Source organism: Bos grunniens, chromosome 7, assembly GCF_055505025.1.
Source record: "Bos grunniens cultivar Pamir isolate PY7600 chromosome 7, Bosgru_T2T1.0, whole genome shotgun sequence".
In the NCBI taxonomy this organism is placed as follows: Eukaryota; Metazoa; Chordata; class Mammalia; order Artiodactyla; family Bovidae; genus Bos; species Bos grunniens.
Window position 1 is genome coordinate 95,062,011 of NC_141171.1, and position 21,675 is coordinate 95,083,685.

General features: G+C 41.5%; 1 protein-coding gene across 4 annotated transcripts in view; it reads left to right on the forward strand.

Annotated features, from left to right (window-relative positions):
- RHOBTB3 (Rho related BTB domain containing 3) overlaps positions 1–21,675 on the forward strand; it is an 86,877-nt gene that overhangs the window by 13,294 nt on the left and 51,908 nt on the right. For all 4 annotated transcript variants that reach the window (XM_086413192.1, XM_086413194.1, XM_086413193.1 and 1 more), the window contains 4 exons: positions 2,454–2,608; positions 7,303–7,414; positions 9,802–10,167; positions 19,594–19,706. In XM_086413192.1, coding sequence (XP_086269318.1) covers positions 2,454–2,608; positions 7,303–7,414; positions 9,802–10,167; positions 19,594–19,706 — 746 coding nt within the window. The remainder of the gene's footprint in view (positions 1–2,453; positions 2,609–7,302; positions 7,415–9,801; positions 10,168–19,593; positions 19,707–21,675) is intronic.

Sequence of the window (21,675 nt, forward strand, 5' to 3'; positions counted from 1 at the left end):
AAGAGATGCCATTCATCTTAATTCCAGAGTTACATTGTGTTTGCTTTGAAAAAAAATTAGACCTTTTGTGATAGTACCTTGAAAGATAATATATAAGGGGAGAGAAAAGACTACAGTGTTTACTGGAAATGTAACACTGATTCCCAGAGTTCCAGGACTCTTGAGCAAGGCTCAGTAGGAGTGAGTCCTGAAGAAAGCACTGCAGTTTAAAATGGTTTGGGGTCTCCTGATTGTTGCTGATGAAATGCTAAATGTTGGTTTATTTAATTCATAAACATTTTGCTGATTCTCCTACCTAATATGTAATGGCTAGACATTTTTTCCTCTTGGGTGCAAGTGAACAAAAAGCAATGTCTTCTGTGACATAGAGGAGATGTACGATTGGACATTAGGAGATACTTTCTAGGTTGGTAAGATGCTTGTGACTACACATGAAGGAAAACCCCGCTCAGCTGGCTTAGGCCTGACACTAACTGGATTTTTCCCTCAAACCAAGATTGTTTCCTCACAATTATTTTACATTATGCTCGCTATTTTTTCACTCAAAATGGTACTGATTTTATTTTTGTCCCAAAATAATGTTTAATAAGATGATCTGCCTACCCACCCCATTCCATCAATATAAGGAGAGCTTTGTAGACATGAGAAGATCTCTGTCTTCAGAGAGTCAAAGGCCCTGTTTATGATGGGTTTGTGAAGAATGTGAAATGCCAGTGTGTTCTTTTTCAAGATAGGCTAACTTGTGTATGATAACTTTATTTGCTCTGAACCTGATATGATCTTAGAAAAAAAAAGTGCAAAAACTCAGACTAGACTTATTATTTATTGCATACTTTAGCGATGCATACTTTTATTTTTAAATCATGGCATTTTTATGCAAACTAAATTTTTATCTTATCTTTTGATGGCTCTTTATCAGGTGTAGCAAATAACAGCTTTATTATTGTTTCTCTAAGACACAAGGAGACTTAGACATGTCACAACCTCTCTGAGCTTCAGTTTCCTCCTCTGCAAAACGAGGATGTGAATGCATGGTTTCCGAGCTCAGAATGCTTTCAGTGAATCGAAATTATCTAATTCTTAGGTGTACATGTGCACATGGGTATTACGTGTGCACATGGCACAGAATATCCTTGGTATGCATGCCATGTGTTCATGTAGATGCTCCATCTCTGCACTGTTCATTGGTAGGACGTTTTTTGTGTGTGCTGTGGGGATGGGGGAGCCGCCTAAATGCCCTGTCAGGGCCACTGTACTTTCAGTTATCAGGTCTTTTGGCCCCTGGGGGTCACAGCTGAGTCCCTTTCCAGGCACAGGCGTTACCCTCCGCTGATACAAGCTGCTTGCCCGAGGTTTTGCTCCCTCCACAAGGCAGCCCTCCTCCACTTACTGGCTGATTTAGGGATACAGAAACCCAGCTTTGTGTGGGGAACCCCTCTCAAGGGCCGTCTAAGCTCCAGAGTCTCCTGTCTGGTAACTGAAGTATCTGTTGCAACAACATTGCAGTTCGAGTTCTTTCTCTGTGGAGTGCAGCTTCCTGCACCCTTGAGATCTGTTTCCAAGATCACCCCCCAGAAAGCCTCCTTCACACAGTGTCTCCATGTCGGAGTCTGTTTTCTCGGGGAAGCCAACCTACAACAATGTGATTTCTTGGAAATGGACTTGGCTGCTTTTTGAACAATGACATATCTGAAGTGTAGCATGAAACAGAACAAAGCTGGCAGGCAAATATGGAGTTGAACATACACGATTAGCCTTATTAAGGCAGAGTCTTACAGACAGATTGGTTTACCACCTTCCCAGCCATAGGTCTGTACGTGATTCTTGGGGAAGTTCACATCTTGAGTAATTTATGCTCTCAGTTTTTAGTGTTATGATCTTGGAGCAAAAGATGAAAAGTGATTGACTTTGGTCACTGCAGTTGAATGCTTTTGAGTTCAGCCATCAAAATGTCTAGATTAATAGGAATGTACTTCATATGAAATTTGGAATGACTGACAGTTTTGCAGCCTTCAGGATTGAGGTCAAATTGAGGATTCTGTTAAAGTAAAAGATGTATTCAAACTTAGTGAATGTATTTAAAGATTATTACAACAACAACAAAAAATGCCAGCCCATTGTTTTCATGGTTGAAGTTGTATAAAAGGAAGCAGGCCTGGCATTTTAGTTACTGTAATAGCCTTGGTAGTATTCATTCACTTATTTAAAAATTCATCTATTTTATAAGATCTTGTTCGTTGTTCTTCCATTTAAAGCTTATTTATTTTAGGGACCTTGCAGTTATCACTGACACTTCTCATTCAGAGTCTAGTGGATAGTAGCTATATGAAGTGGCCTTGAACTGTGATTCTGGTGTGAGCTCTTTGTTGTTTAATGTCCAGGTTGTCTGTGCACATTTGTGTGTGTGTGTGTTTAATTTCAAAACGCTTTGTTGGTCATGTTCGTTTTCTCAGAAGAATTACCCTGCACATGCCCGCTGTGCACCTCAGACAGAGGGAGCTGCGTCAGTACGACGGAAGGGATCCAGCTTGCTAAAGAACTAGGAGCCACCTATCTGGAGCTGCACAGCCTCGATGACTTCTACATAGGAAAGTATTTTGGAGGAGTGGTAAGTGGAAATCCCAGTCGCATAAATTCATCATTTGTCAGGTTGGCTCTTTAGCCGTTTCTTAGAACCACAGTTAGAACTTTAATTTTAAAATCAAGAATAGTTTTAATCTTGTGAAATGGTTATTATGGTCACTGCTTCCACTTTTCCCCCCTTCTGTTTGCTGTGAAGTGGAAACAGTGACAGACTTTATTTTCTTGGGCTCCAAAATCGCTGTGGACAGTGACTGCAACCATGAAATTCAAAGACGCTTGGTTCTTGGGTGGACTTCCTTGATAGCTCAGTTGGTAAAGCATCCACTTGCAATGCAGGAGACTTGGGTTTGATCCCTGGGTCGGGAAGATCCCCTGGAGAAGAGAAAGGCTACCCACTGCAGTATTCTGGCCTGGAGAATTCCATGGATTATAGTCCATGGGGCCGCAAAGAGTCAGACATGACTGAACAATTTTCACTTCACTTGGTTCTTGTAGGAAAAGCTATGACAAACCTAGACAGTGTATTAAAAAATGGAGACATCACTTTGTCAACAAAGGTCTGTATAGTCAAAGCTATGGCTTTTCCAATAGTCATGTATGGATGTGAGAGTTGGACCAAAAGAAGGCAGAGCATCAAAGAATTGGTGCTTTCAAACTGTGGTGCTGGAGAAAACTCTTGAGCGTCCCTTGAACTGCAAGGTGATCAAATGAATCAATCCTGAAGGAAATCAACTCTGAATATTCATTGGAAGGACTGATGCTGAAGCTCCACCCCTTTGGCCACCTGATGCAAAGAGCCAACTCATTGGAGAAGACCCTAATGCTGGAAAAGATTGAAGGCAAAAGGACAAGGGGGGTTGGCAGAGGATGAGATGGTTGGATAGTATCACTGACTCAATGGACATGAGTTTGATCGAACTCTGGGGGATAGTGGAGGACAGGGGAGCCTGGTGTGCTGTAGTCCATGGGGTTGTGAAGAGTCGGACATGACTGAGCGCCTGAACTGAACTGAAAGGGAAAAGGACAACTTGGTTTCATTTGTTGGAGAAGATGGACACTAGGCAGACGCTTTACCATCTGAGCCACCAGGGAAGTCAGGGCTGGGTTGCCTCAGACCAAAAAACTACCAGGGAGGGAGCACAACCCCACCTGTCAGCAGATAATTGGATTAAAGCTTTACTGAGCAAGGTCCTGCCCACCAGAGCAAGACCCAGTTTTTCCCACCACCAGTCCCTGCCATCAGAAAGCTTACACAAGCCTCATAGCCTCCTCCACCAAAAAGGGCAGACAGAAGAAGAAGAACCACAGTCTCCCATCGACTAATACAAAACCACATCACAGAAAGTTAATCAGCATGAAAAAGCATAAAGTTATGTCCCAGATGAAGGAACAAGGTAAAACCCCAGAAAAACAACTAAATGAGGTAGAGATAGGCAACCTTCCAGAAAAAGAATTCAGAATAAAGACAGTGAATTTGATTCAGGATCTTGGAAAAGGAATGGAGGCAAAGATTGAGAAGATGCAAGAAATGTTTACCAAAGACCTATGAGAACTAAAGAACCAACAGAGATGAATAATACTCTAGAAGGAATCCATAGCAGAGTAACAGGCAGAAGCACAGATAAATTACCTGGAGGGCGGAATGGTGGAAATCAGTGCCACAGAATATAGAAAAAAGAATGAAAGGAAATGAAGACAGTCTCAGAGACCTCTGGGACAACATTAAATGCACCAGTATTCACATTGTAGGGGTCCCAGAAGGAGAAGAAAGAAAGGACCTGAGAAAATATTTGAAGAGATAATAACTGAAAACTTCCCTAACATGGGAAAGAAAATAGTCAGCCAAGTCCAGGAAGCACAGAGTGTCCCAAACAGGATAAATCCAAGGAAGCACACACTGAGACATAGTAATCAAACTGACAAAACTTAAAGATAAGCTATTAAAAGCAACCAAGGAAGAATGACAAATAACATGCCATGGAACTCCCATCAGGCCATCAGCTGATTTCTCAACAGAAACTACAAGCCAGAAGGGAATGGCATGACATTTAAAGTGATGAAAGGGAAGAACCTACAACCAGAAATACTCTACCCAGCAAGACTCTCCTTCAGATGTGATGGAGAAATCAGAAGCTTTCCAGACAAGCAAAAATTAAAAGAATTCACCACCACCAAACCAGCTTTACAACAACTGCTAAGGGAACTTCTCTAAGCAGAAAACAAGAGAAGGAAAAGCTCTGTACTGTGCTGTGCTGAGTCACTCAGTTGTGTCCGACTCTTTGCAACCCCATGGACTGTAGCCCTCCAGGCTTCTCTGTCCGTGGGGATTCTCAGGGCCAGAATACTGGAGTGGGTTGCCATGCGCTCATCCAGGGAATCTTCCCAACCCAGGGATCAACCCCAGGTCTCCTGAGTTGCAGGTAGATTCTTAACCGTCTGAGCCACCAGGGAAGCCCAAGAAAATCCCTACCTACAGAAAATAAATCCAGAACAATTAAGAAAGCAGTAATAGAATCATAAATATTGATAATTAGCTTAAATGTAAATGGATTAAATGCATCAACCAAAGGACATAGACCAGCTGAGCAGATGAGAACATGTGCATGTACGCACTTCCACTTAGCACATCATTCTCCTTGACCCCCCAGGTGGTATGTAATTATTTGATATTGATGGTTTAATCGTGTTCCCATTATGGCATGCAATTGTAATTATCTTTTATTCTTTGTCTTGTTATTGATTGTGAAAACTGATAAACATATTTTACTATTGTGATTGTGTAACTGTTACTCACTTAATACCACTGCATCATGATTGGCCAACAGAAAAATTATAGAATTCTATATCTCCAAAACTACCATTTAATAGAAAAACCTGTAATCACTTTTTAAAATCCAGATGTATATCAGAATTATCTTGGAATTTTTTTGAAAAATACAAATTCTCGGGTAGTGCTTTTTTTTTCTTTTAAACCAGAGCTCCAAATATGTTTCTAATGAGCAGCCATGTTTATTTTTAAACAACTGGACTATGTGAGGGTCTTTTACTTTTATCTAGCTTGTTTCACTTTTTCTATCTCATATTCAGTGCTCCTCTGTCCATGGGATTTTCCAGGCAAGGATACTGCAGTGGGTTGCCATTTCCTTCTCCAGGGATACCTTCCAAACCCAGGGATCGAATGCACGTCTCTTGTATTGCAGACAGATTCTTTATTGCTTAGCCACCCGGGAAGCCCATACATACATAAATAATTTTTGCTGTTCAGTCGTGTCCCAACTCTTTGTGACTCCACGGACTGCAGCACACCAGGCCTTCTGTCCTTCACTATCTCCTGGAGCTTGCTCAAACTCAAGTCCATTGAGGTGGTGATGCCATCCGACCATCTCATCCTCTGTCGTCCCCTTCTCCTCCTGCCTTCAATCTTTCCCAGCATTAGGATCTTTTCCAATGAGTCAGCTCTTCACATTGGGTGGCCAAAGTACTGGAGCTTCAGCTTCAGCATCGGTCCTTCCAATAAATATTCAGGACTGATTTCCTTTCAGATTGACTGGTTGGATCTCCTTGCAGTCCAGGGGACTCTCAAGAGACTTACATGTACATACATAAATAATAATAATAAATTCCGTTCCTCAAGTGCACTATCCACATTTTAGGTCCTGCATAGCTACATTTAGCTAGTGGCTACTGTTCCATGATTAGCACAGATGTTGTAGGACATTTCCATCAACATAGAGCATTGCATGCTGTGCTGTGACCCAGCATCCCGAGTCCTATGACCAGCTGGTGCTGAGTCTGTTTTGCCCAGACTATTCCAGTCTCTTCCCTGGGTCCATCTACCTGAAGGTGGCCCACATGTCTGATAATGTACACCCCGAGGCCTGAGAGGTGACCGAGGGGTGACCAGGTGTGAGGAATAGGGAAGGGGAGAGTGGCTGGACCTCAGTTGTGTAGGTGTGGATATCTGCCTGCATGTACCAGTGCCCTCAGGTAGGGGCGTGTGGGTGGGCAGGCGGAGAGAGGAAGGGTGGTCTTGGGCACCAGGAGTTAGGGGCTAGCTTTCTCTGCTGCAGGAAACTCTGAGGAGTCTCAGAATTTAAATCTGAACCAACCCTTCCAGTTTAAATGATGACATACTTGGCAAAGCAGAAGGATAGAATATATTTTATGTAACAGTTTATTTTCTTGATTTGCAACATTTAAATATTTAGGTAGGTGGTATGCGGACCTCCTTTTGTACTTTTGCCCCAGGCGTCACATGCCCGGAGCTATGTAAGTGCATGTGGTTAAGATTTTTAATTTATGAAATGACGGATGCGTTTCAAAGTAATTTGTTGAGGAAAAAAAGTAGAGCACATATGAACGTTCCGAATTGTTGTGAGCAGATGTGACCCAAAGCTAGAGATCTGCTCTTGCTTTGACTTTTTCTAGTGTTGGTTGTTATAGTTGCCTGTGAGATGGTTATTGGTAGTCACATGGATGTACTGCTTGGCATTCTTGATTATTCAAGAGAAAGTACAGTTTTTTCCTTGAATGATAGTTTATGTTTAGACAAGGCACAGACTGTTCTACTCGATAGATTTTTTTTAAAATAAAAAAAAATTGAAAAGCATTGGCTAAGGCATACGTGTCGATGGTACTGGCAGCTGTGATTTGGAGTCCAAATAGTCATATCTACATAATTTTGTCAGAGCTCTAATTAACATTTGATTCTTGTTTTAGTTGGAATATTTCATGATCCAAGCCTTAAATCAGAAGACAAGTGAAAAAATGAAGAGAAGGAAGATGAGCAACTCGTTTCATGGAATTAGACCACCTCAGCTTGAACAGCCAGGTGCATTTATTAGCCTGTGTCTAAACATTCCGTTGATATTTATTGTAGATCGTTTCAAAAGCGTGGGGGCAATTGTTCTCAAATTTGAGTGTGTTCAGGACTCACCTGACATTCCGATTTAGTGAAGCTGGGATGGAGTCTGAATCTGATTTTTAAATAAGCCTCCCAGATGATTCTGAAGCAGGTGGCACCTGGATCACATTTTGAGGACTATTGTCTTGAAAACTTGAACCTATAGATTCTTTTAAGAATGGTGTGTGTGGTAGAGAGCTGCTCTAAATTACAGTCCAGTGAGAAATAACCAGATGTGATGCATGAACTTTGAGTGGATACAGGTTCCATAAAAACATCTAAAAGATGTTCTTGGGACAGTTGGGTAAAATTTCATTATGGATGGGAAATTAGATGATACTATGGGATTACTGTTGATTTTCTTATATATGATAGTAGTATTGTGTTTAGTAGAAGAATGTTCTTATTCTTAGGAGATAAATATGAGTTATGAGTAAATATGAAAGTATTTAGAACTAAAGTATCCTAATGATTACAAATTACTTTTAAATGGTTTGTGAGTGAAGGAGAGATGCACACACACAGAAGGAGAGAGAAAATTTAGAGATAAGGCCAAAAAGTAAAGTGTTAATAATTACACAATTTAAGGGCAAGATATATGTGTGCTCATTGTATCATTCTTTGAGGTTTTTGACTGTTTGAAAATGTTCATGATATAGGGTTAGAGGAAAATAAAATTAAAAATAAACTATATCAACTTGCCAGAACTTATTGCATAATCTTGTAATAGCAGCGGTAAAATAATACTCTATTCAGATCAAGTAATTATGGATATTGTTTGTACTTGATAAGTATTTGGTGAATGAATGAATGTACATGAACAAGCCAAGAGACTGTAATTTTGTATGGGAAGTCAGTTCCAAAAATGTGGACATACACACCGTAGAATTGGCTTTGAACTTTGTGATGTGCAGGGTGAAAGGGGTGATGTGGTTGTTACGTAGCAAACCCTGGGCCCTTAATTACTTCCTGGATGCGAAGATGAGTGGGGAATGGCCAAGTCAATGATGCTGATGCATAATTTCTTAGTTCTTATTAATCAAGAAGAGAAAACATACCAATTGCTCAGACAAGGCAAAATTCTTCAGGTCATTTAGCACTACAACCTGTGGGTCTTCCTCTGGGGCCAGCAGGTGAGATAGTGGGCAGGTGTGCCCTTCCCATGGGAGCACTGTGGCATCACACTGACCATAACTCAGGGTCCGGGGTGCACGTTTGTTCTGGTGCTGACTTCTTCTAAGGACTGATCCCTGGCTTTGAGGCATGTGATTTTTATAAACTGTTCTCAGACAGTCAGGATCTGTAGGGTGCCTCTGGTGATAGAGAGAAGAGGATGGATAGGGTACAGGGCAGAAAGAGCCTGGCCCCCAGCTTACCTTGTCCAGTTAGTAGACTGGAGTTCTGCTTTAGAATAAAGAATTGTTTTTATTCCTGAAGAAGGCTGAATTGTACTGGTTTAAATGATTGTATATCCTTCAGGCAACCCTTCCCAGGTCACGTTTTCCTTGGCACAGCTTTAGATGAAAGTTAGCAGACTATTCACAATTTGGGTCTATGATGAGGACCTGGGCTGTGGTTCTCCAGGCCGATGTTCTGAATTGATGGAGGCTAATCTAATTTAGTTAGTGATCAAACTAGGGAATGGAAGGTTACCTGCCCTTGTGGAAATCATGGAGCCTGACCAGCAATCTCCCTGACGTGTGCCGAGAGGAAGAAGCTGGTTGTGGGGCAGCATAATGTTTTACTAGGAGGGAAAGACAAACTTTAGCATCGGAATAAAATGGTCAAGGTGGTTTTAAACCATCGAGTCCAAGACTCTGAACCCTGGCTTTTAAGGGGCTGCAGTTTTAACAATTCATTCCTCTGCCTTCAGTTATTCTGGAAGGAAAACGACTTCAGATGTGAGGTTGGGCTCTTCAGAACTTTCAGAAATTTCTTTGCATGTTTTTATCAGGTGAAGAATGATGACAGCCAACATAACTGAAATCTAGCATTGGGAGAAATATTTTATGTGGGGCCACACATAGTGAGAAATGCTCTTTGTGGCATTGGTACATTTTTCATTTGTACTAGAAAAAGTAAATACAGTATTTCTGTGTATCTGTGTCATTCCTGGATAGTTAGTTTATAATTAGATGAAGCTATAGAAAAGGTGCTGTTTTTCTGGATCCAAAATGGCCAAATATTGGCAACTTCCTATGGTTCAACCTAATAATATTAAAAAAAATATTGTTTTGTTGTGTTTAAACCTGAAGTGACGGGGGTCTGTGGACCTAAAGAGCAGTTTGTTATTCTTATTTTCTTTTTTGAAACAGAGAAAATGCCGGTCTTGAAGGCTGAAGCATCGCATTATAATGCCGACTTAAACAACTTGCTGTTCTGCTGCCAGTGTGTGGATGTGGTGTTTTACAGCCCAGATTTAAAGGAGGTGGCCGAGGCCCACAAGATCGTTCTCTGCGCCGTCAGCCATGTGTTCATGTTGCTCTTCAGCGTAAAGAGTCCTGCTGACATTCAGGATTCCAGTATCATCCAGACCACCCAGGATCTCTTTACTATCAACAGAGACCCCGCGTTTCCAGGTGCTAGCCAAGAGTCTCCGGGCAACCCGCCCTTACGAGTCATCGTTAAAGACGCCTTCTTCTGTTCTTGTTTATCGGACATCCTGCGCTTCATTTACTCAGGTACCTTGTCACATGGTTCTGGTACAGCCTCGTGAGCTTTTGAAATGAAGTGTGCCCGTGGTCTTCATGTGTTACCGGTTGGTTTTATCTTTCTCTTCTTCATAGTATCTGAGGTGAAGATTGTAAATGCACTAGTGTCTGCTTTATCCACAGGAACTGGGCCAAGCTTTCTCTCCTTACAAGTTTCCTTGCCTTGGTTTTACATCTACCTGTAGAAACAGTAACCTCTTTTCCTATTGAGCGAGTATGTTAGTATTTTAAGTGTTAGTCACTTAGTTGTGTCCGACTCTGTGATCTCATGGACTGTAGCCCTCCAGGCTCCTCTGTCCATGGAATTCTCCAGGCAAGAATACTATAGGGGGTAGCCATTCCCTTCTCCAGGGATTTTCCTGACCTAGGGATCAAACCCAGATCTCCCACATTGCAGGCAAATTCCTTACTATCTGAGCCACCAGGGAAGCCATTATATTTAAAAGAATATTCAGAATTCATTTTAAATATTTAATATTTAAGAATTCATTGTCTGATTTAACTTTAAAGAAATAAAATTCTTCAAATACATATGAAAATAAGTGTCTTTACTTATTCTTGTTTGACTCAGATTTTGGAGGGAATTGAAGGGAGAAATTACCATGATCATTGCATTCAGTTTAACAACTAGAAACAGTATCTAAAATTAGTTCAGACTGAAATCTAATTAACTTTGACTATGACTATTTCAAACTACTGTTACTTCTGTGCCCTTATCTTTGTAGGATTCAGCTTATCAATTGTTTTTCGTCTTATCCTTTTAAAAGCTCAGTATAGCACATATATTCTAAAGATTAGACTTTTTAATTTGAGTTATTTTAACAGGGTGGCTTCCTGGGTAACTCAACTGGTAAAGAATCCACCTGCAATGCAGAAGACCTGGGTTCAGTCCCTGGGTTGGGAGGAGTCCCTGGAGGAGGGCATGGCCACTCACTCCAGTATTCTTGCCTAGAGAATCCCTATGGATTCAATCAAATGATTGATGATAAGATTTTTCTCTTTTTCATTGGGGTTGTGTTTAGTTTTGCAAGTTAAGAAGTTAATGGTTGTGAAAAATAACAGTTGTAGCATGCAGATTAAGTGGATTAAAAATATACATATTGGAGTTGAATGTGGTGATATAAATCTTAAATCCATTAAGTGAATATTTGCTTAGAATATTCCACCCCTGCAGAGCATACCAGCAGTCAGTGCCTTCGGCATGGCAGCCTCTCTGTAAATGTAGGCTGAACTAATGAGTAGACTCTAGTAGCTGTGAATCATTATGTGAATAAACCAGATAAGCTAGAGTCTTCATTTAGCACAATGGATTTTTATGTTTAAACTTAGAATCTCACAGTTCAGAATTAGGACTAATTTTGAAAAGCCAAAATGTTTACACATTAGAAGAAAAAAAATGTCTTTAATGATATGTCAGAGAACCATGATGGAAGTGTTTGGCTTTTCTTTTCAATGAGTCTGCTGTTGAAGTCATGAATTATTCAGCATGTTTCCCACAGTATCCATTAAATACTTTCAAAGGCGCATGAGCACTTTGAGGTCAGTTCTAATAACTAAATGTATGTCCAGTGACAGAACCTGCTTATCTTTCTCCTAGGGAGTAATTTTTTTTTTAATTGTAAAATTCATACATACAGATGGAAAAAAGGGGGAGAGAAAAAAAGAAAGTTCTCACGCCCTAGTACCTTTCCCCAGAGTTGATTGCCTGTTAGAAGTCATTCATGTATTCACTCTCTGATGCTTTTTGAGAGAAATGAATATGTTGAGAAACTTGCTCTAATGAAAATGTAACCTTTGGGAACCACAGGTAGTTTCCATGGGTGGAGCATGGAGTGGGAGGGGATGGCTGGAAGGAGATGAGGCTGGCAGGGCCCTTGGGAGCTGCTCCTGCTGTTCTAAGAAGCTTTTCTAGAACTTTATGCATGATTAGGCTGGGCTTTGGGAAGATCCTCTCTAGTGATGGTGGGAAGGTGGAAGAGCAGGCAAGATGAGTGCAGTTAGGAAGCACTGTTATTCTGGAGCTCAGCCTAAGGAAGGCCAACATTGTGAAAACAGGTGGTTGGTCTTGCAGCCTCTCTATCACCAGTACCAGTGGTCTTCAAACCTTAAAGTACCTGCCAGTCACCTGGTGATCTTGTTAATGTGCAGACTCCGATTCGGTGGGCCCTGGTGGGGCATCAGTTCAGTTCAGTCACTCAGTCATGTCCAACTCTTTGCGACCCCAGGGACTGCATCACACCAGGCTTCACTGTCCATCACCAACTCCTGGAGCTTGCTCAGACTCATGTCCATTGAGTCGATCATGCTGTCCAACCATCTCATCCTCTGTTGTCCCCTTCTCATCCTGCCTTCAGTCTTTCCCAGCATCAGGGTGTTTTCCAGTGAGTCAGTTCTTTGCATCAGGTAGCCAAAGTATTGGAGTTTCAGCTTCAACATCAGTCCTTCCAAGGAACATTCAGGACTGATTTCTTTTAGGTTTGACTGGTTTGATCTCTTTGCAGTTCAAGGGACTCTCAAGAGCCTTCTCCAACACCACAGTTCAAAAGCATCAACTCTTTGGTGCTCACCTTTCTTTATGGTCCAGCTCTCACATCTGTACAGGACTACTGGGAAAACCATAGCTTTGACTAAATGGACTTTTGTCGGTAAAGTAATGTCTCTGCTTTTTAATATGCTGTCTAGGTTGGTCATAGCTTTTCTTCCAGGGAGCAAGCTGAATTTCATGGCTGCAGTCACCATCCACGGTAATTTTGGAGCCCAAGAAAATAAAGTCTGTCACTGTTTCCACTTTTTCCCCATCTATTTGTCATGAAGTGATGGGACCAGATGTCATGGTCTTAGTTTTTTGAATGTTGAGTTTAAAGCCAACTTTTTCTCTCTTCTTTCACTTTCATCAAGAGGCTGTTTAATTCTTTGCTTTCTGCCATAAGGGTGGTGCCATCTGCATATGTGAGGTTACTGATATTTCTCCCAACAATCTTGATTGCAGTTGTGCTTCATACAGCCCAACATGGAACCAGTTCATTGTTCCATGTCCAGTTCTAGCTGTTGCTTCCTGACCTGTGTACAGATTTCTCAGGCAGGTCAGGTGGTCTGGTATTCCCATCTCTTTCAGAATTTTCCACAGTTTGTTGTAATCCACACAGTCAAAGACTTTAGTGTAGTCAATGAAGCAGAAGTAGATATTTTTCTAGAACTCTCTTGCTTTTTCAATGATCCAGCGGATGTTGGCAATTTGATCTCTGGTACCTCTGCCTTTTCTAAATCCAGCTTGAACATCTGGAAGTTCTCGGTTCATGTACTGTTGAAGCCTGGCTTGGAGAATTTTGAGCATTACTTTGCTAGTGTGTGAGATGAATGCAATTGTGCAGTAGTTTGAATATTCTTTGGCATTGCCTTTCTTTGGGATTGGAATGAAAACTTATCTTTTCCAGTCCTGTGGCCACTGCTGAGTTTTCCAAATTTGCTGGCATATTGAGTGCAGCACTTTCACAGCATCATTTTTTAGGATTTGAAATAGCTCACCTAGAATTCCATCATCCCCACTAACTTTGTTCGTAGTGATGCTTCCTAAGGCCCACTTGACTTCATATTCTGGGATATCTGGCTCTAGGTGAGTGATCACACCATCATGGTTATCTGGGTCATGAAGATCTTTTTTGTACAGTTCTGTGTATTCTTGCCACCCCTTCTTAATATCTTCTGCTTCTGTTAGGTCCATATCATTTCTGTCCTTTATTGTGCCCATCTTTGCATGAAATGTTCCCTTGGTATCTCTAGTTCTCTTAAAGAGGTCTCTAGTCTTTCTCATTCTACTATTTTCCTCTATTTCTATTGATCACTGAGGAAGGCTTTCTTATCTCTCTTTGCTGTTCTTTGGAACTCTGCATTCAGGTGGATATATCTTTCCTTTTCTCCTTTGCCTTTCGCTTCTCTTCTTTTCTCAGCTATTTGTAAGGCCTCCTCAGACAACCGTTTTGCCTTTTTGCATTTTTTCTTGGGGATGATTTTGATCAGTGCCTCCTATACAGTGTAACAAATCTCCATCCATAGTTCTTGGCAGGCACTCTATCTATCAGATCTGATCCCTTGAATGCATGAGGGTCTGCATTTCCAGTAGTCTCCAGGCAGTGCTGATGTTTTGTACCACAAGTTGCTGCAGCACCTGCTCTTGGTAGAACTGGGACCACCAGCCACAGCCAGGGGATGAGGGCCTGGAATTCAGCCCAGAGGCCCTGAAGAGGAACCCAGTGATTAGTCTCAGGGAACAGGGTCAAAGTGGAATCGCCTGCCAGGCTGACTGACACAGAGATCTCTGGAGCTGGGGCTGTCCATGCATTCTTGTACCCCCTGCCTGAAGTTGAGGCAAGTGAATGCTTAGTGGTGGGTGGAAACCCAGTGAGCCTGGCAGTAGTGACTAGAAGGCAGAGGTGCATGATGACATGGACAGCTTGCTGAGCTGAAAACCCCCAACCAGTTCAGGGCATGGACTTCTCAGTCTGACGCTTAGCTGTTGCCTCTCTGCTCTGAGCTTTGTTTGCATGTGACCCAGACAGGACATAGTGCCAGGTACACACTGGCCACAGGCCACTGACCTGGGGCTACAGGGAGACCTGGATGTGGGCTGAGGTAAAAGGAAAGTGAATGCTTCAGCAGGTGCCTAACAATTCTTCTATAACTATTTACTCAGTATAACCTCAGACTCAAGCAAAAGTGCTACTGTTCGTTGTGTTTAAAAAGACGACAATCTCAGCAAAATACAATTTATTGAGAAGAAAAACCGACCAGATTCCCGATCTCAAATGTCTAAACATTTTCTGATGTTTTCTTTTTGCCCTTTGATTTTTTCTTGGTGCATAGGTTGCTTATTTAAAAAAATATTTTTTTTAATTAAAGCAAACTAAAATTTGAAACCTAATTTTTTTTTTTTCTTAGAGACTTAAGAGGCTGGGCTTATGTATTTTCTGTTTGTTTATCTTATTGTTGTCCAACATCTGAAAACTTTTGAACAGAGCACAAGTCTTAAGACCCAGTTTCACACTGGTTTCCTCCTCGCAGCCCCGGCCTAGCCGCAGGTCCTTTTGGGAACTGTGGAAGACAGGAGCGGGTTGTGCTCTCGTCAGTTGGACCGGGAAGCAGAGGCAGAACCCATGAGAGGGCGTGCTCCGGAATGTTTGCCCTGAGCAAACACGGGCTGAAAAACCCTATTAAACTTGTCTCTTCCTTTTTTTAGAAAAATGAACCAAATGACAGAGAATGTCTCCATTCTTTTTAAAAATTTTAAATTTTTAAAAATAATTTTCTTTTAACCTTTAGGAATTTGAAATGTTGCAGATATTGTGCCTACCATGGATATTTGAGTCCTATATTTAGGAAGGGCCTTTTAATACTCTGGTTAACACTTTACCCCTGTAATGAAGGCCTCTGTTCATTTTCATATTCAAATTTCTGAGCAAACAGGCACAGTGAAAGTGCGTATGTTAATTTCCTCTTGGATAGCTGCTAACATTGCATAACGTCTGATACTTTATGACTACCACTGACATTGCATGTGCATGCTCAGTGGTGCCCGACTCTTTGCAACCCCATAAACTGGAGCCCACCAGGCTGCTCTGTCCTTGGGATTTTCCAGGCAGGAATACTGGAGTGGATTGCCATTTCTTTCCCCAGGGGATCTCCCTACCCAGGGATCAAACCCACGTCTCTTGGGTTTTCTGCATTGTCAGGCAGATTCTTTACCACTGAAGGAGGAATAATCTGAAAAGTGAGGCCCGCAGTTTCCTGGTCTTGAGGAGTAATCCTTAAATGGCATACAATTGTAACATTCTTATGATACTGTGTACAGCCTTTATGCTGGCAAATTCCTGAGTCACAGGATCTCAGATGGATAGCAATTGAAATCTTTGTAAGAGCATCAAGAATTTAGCTTTGAGCTCTTCCTGCCACAGATGGCCCTTAGAATTTCACATCACTTATTGAAATGCTGCCAGGGTAAATGAATTTGTGGAAATGAGCGTAGTATTCTCCAGCTCTTGAAATTATTCTGTGATATGCTCTTTTCTGCACTGCATAAAAGAACAGCTGAATGCACATGGGTAGATCATGCTCTGTAAGACTAAGTAAATTAGTGTTCTAAGAAGTTAAAATCACAATCAGTTACATAGGATGACATCTAGAGCTCTGCTGTAACATATAGTACTATGCCTATTGTTAGCAGTAGTGGACAGGGCAATGACACCCCACTCCAGTACTCTTGCCTGGAAAATCCCATGGACTGAGGAGCCTGGTAGGCTGAAGTCCATGGGGTCTCTAAGAGTCAGGCATGACAGAGTGACTTCCCTTTTCACTTTCATGCATTGGAGAAGGAAATGGCAACCCACTCCAGTGTTCTTGCCTGGAGAATCCCAGGGATGGGGGAACCTGGTGGGCTGCCGTCTCTGGGGTCGCACAGAGTCGGACACGACTGAAGCGACTTAGCCGCAGCAGTGTATTAAAACTATGTTAAGAAAATGGAACACATGTTAAATGTTATTGGGGCTTCCCTGGTTGCTCAGACTGTAAAGAATCTGCGTGAATGTGGAAGACCTGGGTTTGATCTCTGGATTGGAAAGGTCCTCTGGAGAAGTGAATGGCTACCCACTCCACTATTCTTGACTGGAGAATTCCATGGCCAGAGGAGCCAGGGGGGCTACACTCATGGGGTCACAAAAGAGTCAGCCATAGCTTAGCGCATAACACTTAATGTTATTACCACAAGAAAAGAAAAGAAATCTCAGTCTTATTATTGCTGTATTTGACACCTAAGTGTCAAAGATGATTTGATTAGCATTTCTAATTATGGCAAGAACCCGGTCATTAGAGTGCCCTTATAACCTAGGCTTACTTTTCTTTTCAGTTGTTGGATCTTTCTGTGTCTGTTCTCAAACAGATTAATATCCTGTAGGAATTTACCTATTGCTAATCTTAATACACTTAGATTTGATGCTTGTTTTCTTTCTGATACTCTTCTGAATGGAGATACTGTGTAGGTGTTCTTTAGTTAACATAATTTTACTTTTAAGAAACAATATCTGTGCTCTCCTTTAACTTGTGTGAGTATCAGTCAGAACTACTTCCATGTACTGTTTGCTGCATGCCACTGACCCTGGGTTTTGAAAGTGGATAAAATGTCTAAAGGATGAGCAATAGTCATCAGCAGTCAATGCATGCTCGAATTTCCTGGAGGCTTTTAAAATTGATGTCTGGGCCCCATCCCCAGAAATGCTAATGTAATCCATCTGGGGATGGCACCTTCTCCAATGGTATTTTATAAAAGATCATCCAGGTAAATGTAATATATAGCTAGGGGTGAGAATCACTGGCATAGAGTGAATTTTCTTGAACTGAGTCCCTTGGCTTCTAAGGGATCCTTCTCTTTTATGTAGACTTTACTGGCTGTGTGTGCATGGGAAATTTTCTAGAGCAGTGATCCAGAGAATTCATCAGATTGTGAAAAGAGTATGTGACTTGAAGTTAAAAATCATTCTTTGAGGAAGAGGAAAACAAAAAGCATAGGCTTGTTCTAGACTGTACGCCTTGTGGAATTTGAGGAGGGAGAAGAGCTAACAGTGAAGTCAGAAAAAGAGTGCCCAAAGTTAAGAAGAGGCAGGGGTGCCCTGGAGCTAGCTAGTGCCAACGTGTGAGAGGCAGTGGTATTTACCTGTTCCTAAGGGTGTGTTCGGAGAAGGCAATGGCACCCCACTCCAGTACTCTTGCCTGGAAAATCCCATGGGCAGAGGAGCCTAGTAGGCTACAGTCCATGGGGTCGCTAAGAGTCAGACACGACTGAGCGACTTCACTTTCACTTTTCACTTCCATGCATTAGAGAAGGAAATGGCAACCCACTCCAGTGTCCTTGCCTGGAGAATCCCAGGGACGGAGGAGCCTGGTGGGCTATGGGGTCGCACAGAGTCAGACATGACTGAAGCGACTTAGCAGTAAGGGTGTGTTCTGTGTTGTTGTATTGAACTTGGCCATGGTGGGAGCATTTACCCCGCAGAACAGCAAATGCCCCAAATGAGGACTCTCCTTCCCCCAACCCTCTCCCAGGATACACTGTAGTAGTCATGAAGGACAGGTAAGGAGAAGTTTAAGATAGGCAAGGATGCCAAGCGCTGCAGGGCTCAGCTCTAATGAGGCCTGAGAGCAACTGGACTGCCAATCTGATTCTAAAAGATTAGTTTTGGATCTCCTTGCTACAGCCTGGCGGCAACTGCCTAATCTCACTGGTTCAGTAAATGTTCATTCCGTGCCCTCTCCACTCCCCAGTATTCATGAAGGCACCTGGCAAAGTTCTGGATACCTGAAGGGAAATACCAGAAGAGAAAGACCAAGAGCAAATAGAAAAGGATCTCAAGTTACCCAGAGACATAAATCAGCTAAATTTATACCAGTTGTTAACTGCGTAGATAGAACTAGAACCTGGGTCTCCCAACTGTGCCCACCCACTCTGTATCTTTTTGAGTTGTATTTTTAGGATTTAGGACTGTCTATAATGGATGGGCTGGATGGGGGTAATCTCTACAGAAATGCACTTTTGGAAACTTAGCTGCATTGATAATAAGATTCACTTGATGTGGAAAAGGCCAATTGGGAGTAGGGAGGCTAGGTAGGAGACTGCTGTGGGCCAAAGAGAGACGTGTTTGGGGGAAGGGGAGACATTTTGCTGATCCTGGACGAGGAGACTGTAAGGCACAGAGGAAGAGAGGCTGACAGGAGTGAAGTGAACCTAAGAAGAGACGGCTTAAAAGTGGGTTGGTGTGAAAAGGGCGAGAGGGACCGGGTGGGGTGAGTTTTCTTTTTTTAATGTCCCAGTTGTGTGGTTCTACAGAAAATTATCCAGCTCTCTTCTTCTGGTTGGTTCTGTAAGAACTGGCTATGGAACATCCTCATCGGACCCTGACAGTGCATGAAACCTTCTGAATGCATTCTGTTCCTTTGCCTGATTGTAGTCACTGCCCTTCATGATTGGTATCACTGAATCCAGCCTTAGAAAGGACGGAATCCGCCTCATACTCAGAGCAAGTAAATCAGTTGAGTGTTGGCCCTCTTGTGATGGGAACTCATATTCTAGCCATTGCTGTTATCATTAGCTCATCGCCTGTTCTATAAAGAGGTGGCAGCTGTTCAGGAAGAAGACTCCAGCTTTTGAGAAATAGTTTAGATGAAGGGAAACTTTTTTTTTTTAATGTGAGAGCTGTTTAAATGTTTTAGTGTAATTGTAAGAATATATGTTTGGTAAATAAAAATTAAAAGAAAATACGAAACAAAAAGAAAGAGGAACATTGATACTCAGTAAAATATTTATCTTTCTTCCTGCTTTAACAAAAAATTCAATATATATTGATTTTTTTACAGGTGCCTTCCAGTGGGAAGAGTTAGAAGATGATATCAGGAAAAAATTGAAAGATTCTGGAGATGTTTCAAATGTAATTGAGAAAGTTAAATGCATTTTAAAAACACCAGGAAAGGTAAATTAGTTTATTGTAAGTTACTTTCTCTGAATTATAACTGGTATACTAAGGTGAATATACTATGGAGTCATGAGGAAAGTTGATAATGTATTTTTTTCCTTAAGTCTATTTTTTGCTGTTTAAATGTTTTAAATATAAACACGTGATTTCTTGCTATGTCTGATTTTAATTCATGTTAGAATTCAAATATGTATGAGTCATGTCTTTAAAATGTTGGTTTGTGAATTCTGTTCCCTGAGACATTCCCCTGGGACTCTGGGAATACGCAGTCTATGTTAAGAATGAAGGCTGTTGGATTTGCCTAGTTATAGTCAGGCTTATGGGAGACGATGCTTCCTCACTGCTCACAGTTTCATTCCAAACAGTTTTCAGGGGCATGGCAGTCTCATTGTGTGTCTTTTTCAAGAGTTCCGAGAAATTTCCTTGACTAGGTGGGCAGCTGAGGGTTTGTTTCTCATCCAGTATAGAGTTCAAATCATATGTTAGGTTCAAAGATTATAGAAATACAGACTTTGTATATGGTCATAAACTACTGCCCATGAAAACCCTAGTAACTGAGATTTTACAGAGTCTGTAAGAGCCTTAAGAGTAAATCTGTTCACTTTTAAGATGACTACATTAAACAATTTAGCCAAAATCTTATTTCAGATTCTGTGATAAGCAAATCGGCTACAGTAGATAAAAAGGCAAGTTGTGTGCACTGCTTAGCAGAATAGAGGTTTATGTTAAGTGTAAGAAAAATGATTATTTCTTTAATTTTTTATACAGATGACTGCCAATGCTACAACCTAAGTTTATTAACATTTTAAGTTAATGTTTCAAAACTGCACTAAGTTTTTATAAAGATTCCTGACTATTCTTTAAATAAAAAAAAATGATCTCTTTTTAAACAAAATATGGAATTAAAGGATAAGACCATTCTTTGCTTGTTTTCATAGCACATTGAAGCAGGTATACAGAAGCTGGCCACTTGTGCAGGTGTATGGCAGGGTAGTAGCTCTTATAGCCTAATTCAGCTAAATAATGCTTTTGTAGAAATGTGCATTATAGACTTGCACTCTGCTTTTCAAAAGTTCTCTACATGAACTTGCTCACAGACCAGTGAAAATACATATATTCTCTCCAAACTTCTGCCCTTGCTTTTTTTTTTTTTCCTTCAAATTCAAGGCATAATTGGAAGTTCTTGGTGGCCTAATAGTTAGAATTCTGGGCTTTCGTTGCTGTGGCCTGAGTTCAGTCCCTGGTCAGGAAATAAGATCCTGCAAGCCATGTGGTGTGGCCAAAAAAAAAAAAAAAAAAATCAAGGCTTGGAAACAAGGAAATCTGTTATACAGATGCAGAATCTTTATATATTGATACCTAAAATACATCTACATGCATTCATGATGTACAAATTCGTAACCTTACCTAAATGGTTAGGACAGAAGTGTTGCCTGTTGTTCTAAACCTGAGCTTTTCCTTGGGTTGGATTCTGAACAGTCATTCCTTTCAGTAGCAAGAATAAAACAACTTCTTCTTGGGGAAGGGAAAGCTGGGGCCTGTATTAGTCCATGGAACTGAATTAAATCCTTCCTTTGCACAGGAGGACACGGGTTCTTGTGTGCTTTCCTCCTGTGCTTTCCCGGGGGTCTCTCTTCTTTGAGTATTGGGAATCAGGAAATACTCCATTTAAATTGTGTCTGCCACAAATTACCTGTGGCTTTGAGTAAGTCTTCTCAGGGCTTTCTCTAGAATGAGGGGTAAACTAGGCATAGTTTATCAGGCATAGTTTATAGGATTTACTGAATCCTAACCATTCTAACCAATCCTAACCACGAAGAACTTCCATCTATGCCTGCTAAGTCGCTTCAGTCGCGTCTGACTCTGTGCGACCCCATAGACGGCAGCCCACCAGGCTCCCCCGTCCCTGGGATTCTCCAGGCAAGAACACTGGAGTGGGTTGCCATTTCCTTCTCCAATGCATGAA